Source organism: Diaphorina citri, unplaced genomic scaffold (genome assembly GCF_000475195.1).
Source record: "Diaphorina citri unplaced genomic scaffold, Diaci psyllid genome assembly version 1.1 scaffold37381, whole genome shotgun sequence".
Lineage (NCBI taxonomy): Eukaryota > Metazoa > Arthropoda > Insecta > Hemiptera > Psyllidae > Diaphorina > Diaphorina citri.
In genome coordinates, this window is record NW_007414713.1 from 7111 (window position 1) to 10481 (window position 3371).

At 38.4% G+C, this 3371-nt stretch overlaps 1 protein-coding gene across 1 annotated transcript; it reads left to right on the forward strand.

The window, feature by feature from the left end:
* Positions 1-1287: 1287 nt before the first annotated feature.
* LOC103523753 (BTB/POZ domain-containing adapter for CUL3-mediated RhoA degradation protein 2-like) lies at positions 1288-3368 on the forward strand (the record flags this gene model as incomplete). The annotated part of the gene is made up of 4 exons (XM_008488769.3): positions 1288-1700; positions 2072-2344; positions 2648-2879; positions 3239-3368. Coding segments are annotated over exons 1-4 (675 nt in total), but the record flags the coding sequence as incomplete, so codon positions are not given.
* Positions 3369-3371: the final 3 nt, after the last annotated feature.

A 3371-nucleotide genomic window follows, 5' to 3' on the forward strand; every position in this document is an offset into this window, starting at 1 on the left:
GGTCTGTAAACATTTGTTTTCTAGGACGCGTGGACGGATCATTCAATATGCTCATCATCCATGGCTCATGCACTCGATCCCCGAACAAGTGAAATGTGTTTAAGTTTATTAAAATAATAAAAGGTATGATTTGAAAAGCCCTTGTACGTGTAAATCCAGATCCACAGTAAATAAGAAAAGTTATGAATGGATGGATAAATGAAGTTATCGTACGCAGATCCAGCCAATTAGGCATACAAAGTGATCGTAAGATTGTATCTTTCCAAGTTCTAAGCGTCGGAGACAGCAATCACTACTTACCACAATCGCTACATCCCATTATGCCATACTTTCGTGGAACAGGCTACTGTAATAGAAAATCAAATTGAAGTTTTGGATCTAAATAAAACAAAGTTTCCCTTGAAATACGTCCTACCTAGATTTTGCTCTACTTATCAAGGTCACAGAGTTTCTAAAATTACAGGTACTCAAATGCGTCCTCAAGACTTTGCTGAGCACTTCCTGCAATCGTTCTTCAACCCGGGAAATTCGTTTGCTCCAGGAACGAATCCGTACGGGGGTTATGGAGGAGGCTTTCAATTTTCCTGGAACTAAACCCTTACCTAGGACTTAACTGATCCTGAAATATCCAATTCCAAGAAAAAATATTTTTTATTCATCATCATATTAGGTAGATGACAAATCCATTTGTGTCTTTGGCAATCCATTTCCGTCATTTGTGTCTTTATTATTTACTCGTTCTTATAATATAAGATTAAAAAGTATTATTTTATTTTAGTTCTATCCAAGTACTTACTCTATTTATGTACCGATTGAATAGACCTCTGGGAAAAAAAGTAAAAAAAAAACATGCAAGAAATACCTACCTATACTTCATTTATTCCATTTTCCTATCCTGGAAACCTAAATTTTAGATATTAATATCAACTTCTACATCCGAAACTTACCTAGGTACCTACCCAAGTAACTAATAATTAATAGGTTAGATACCGTCGAATTATATGTAACCTGAATAATAAAACAGTGAAATTTAAAAGAATAAAGTTATTGCCTACTTACCTTTTACTGTTATTTTAGTTTTTGATATCAACTACTTCCAGATACTAACCACGCACAACGTTACTATCTGTTAAGAACTGGAGCACGTGATTTTCAATCCAACTGCTACGCAATGGGACAAATAACGCATCGTGTAAACGCAGCTTTTATCGAAACGCAAGAGAACCTAGCGGATTTTTCAGAGAACTAAAAAAATTGGGAAACTCAAAAAAGTAAACAAACAACAGCTGACTGGGTTTGGTTCTTGAAAATTTTTGGATCTGAAATTCTTGAAATCTTTTCGGAAATTTGTGGAAAATCAAGCGGAAAAATCCACGGAAAATGGAGTTATTAGATAATTTACAGTCATTTGTAGCACCTAAAGTGTTATTTTAGTGTTCGGTTTGGTTGCATTTATCATAAACGCTTACACTCCTGGAAAATTGGATGTCAAAACTCTTGGTACGAACCACTTCTGTGCAAGTGTTTCTTTCCTGAATATTGAACACCCTCAGGAGCTCCCCTCAGTTTGAATCGTTCGATTTTCTTCCTGTAACCTCCACAAATCACTCTGGACGATTCCAGGAACATCGAAGTCCTCAAAGGCATCATTTCTCTGACAATGGGCGAGAGCACTGCCTTGACACAGTCATGGTCTTTAGGTGAGTACGGTAACTACCCGAGTCTACAATCTCAATTTTTTCTTTTTCTTAAAGAGGTTCGATAGGAACTGTAACACCAGAGGTCTTCTCCTCAAAATCAAAGAGACTAGTAGGGCTGGGCATTTGGAGAGCAATCCTCATCTTATTAGAATAAAGTTTGCCCCAGGTGGGATTCAAAACTGTTACCTACTCTCCAAGCTATTTGGGTGTTTGATCTCATATTTAACTGTTAGTTTACCTTTTAGTATACTAACATAGGCTCCAACAGTCTAACCATCTACAGCATTGCTTAACTCTAGTTACCCCACTGTTTTCCCCCCCTCATGAGGTGTAATGGTAAAATAAAATGTCCATCAACTTCATTGTTTCAGGAAATCCGTGTCAGTACGTAAAACTAAATGTAGGAGGCTCCCTTCACTACACAACCATTGGCACTCTCACCAAACATGATACGATGCTCCGAGCAATGTTCAGTGGCCGTATGGAAATTCTAACTGACTCAGAAGGCTGGGTGCTGATTGATAGATGTGGCAAACACTTTGGCATCATACTGAATTTCCTGAGAGATGGACAAGTGTCACTGCCAGAAAATCCAAAAGATGTAGCGGAATTGTTAGCCGAGGCCAAATACTATTGTATCACAGGTAAGATTTCAAGGTCTTATTGTCACAAAAGCAAAAAGAGAAGTACAACAGGATAGGAGAAAGTCAGCCATTCTGAAAAGGAACCTTATCTGCTCAGGATAAAATCTGCCCCAGGTGGGAATCAAACCCATGACTTAATGCTTTCAAGGCAAATGTGCTACCCTCCAAGCTAACTAGGTTGGCTCACAGGAAAGAAAAGTATCTCAATCACTTTTCTGACTTAATGCTTAGTGATATCCTAAAATCCAATGGGATAAGGAAAGTTACATGAAGTTTACAGCAGTTTCTTGCTTTTTGTTCCAGAATTAACAGACCTGTGTGAGCAGACAATAAAGAGGAAGCAGAGGGAAACCGAGCCCATCTGTCGAGTTCCTCTCATAACTTCACTCAAAGAAGAACAACTCCTGTTGAATGCTACTGCTAAGCCAGTCGTCAAGTTGCTCATCAATAGGCACAATAATAAATACTCGTACACGAGTACATCCGATGATAATCTGTTGAAGAACATAGAGCTGTTTGATAAGCTAGCATTGAGGTATGTTACTCTGTAGTCAATATGTTTGGTAATCAGGAGGGTGTGGGTTCAATCCCAGCTCAGGTATGGTGTTTTATCCTTAAGTAAAACATTGTTTGAGAATTTGACCTTAATAATAGCAAATAGTAAGTACTGTTGGAGTAAAGGGACTCTTTAGTTCTTACTGGTAGATAAATTCAATTCTTTTTCTTCTTCTTCTTCTTCTTCTTCTTCTTCTTCTAGCCAGTTCCCATGGCGTAGAGGTCACTGCACCTGCCTTGCAGACATTAAATTTCAGTTCTCTGCAATTTTTGGGCCTTGAGCTCTATTTCTCAGGAACTTCTCATGATGTGTTTGTTACCCCTTGGTGTGTCCTACAGGTTTTCTGGAAGATTACTCTTCATCAAAGATGTGATAGGGTCAAGTGAGATCTGTTGTTGGAGCTTCTTCGGGCATGGGAAGAAAATAGCCGAGGTTTGCTGTACGTCCATTGTGTATGCCACTGACAAGAAG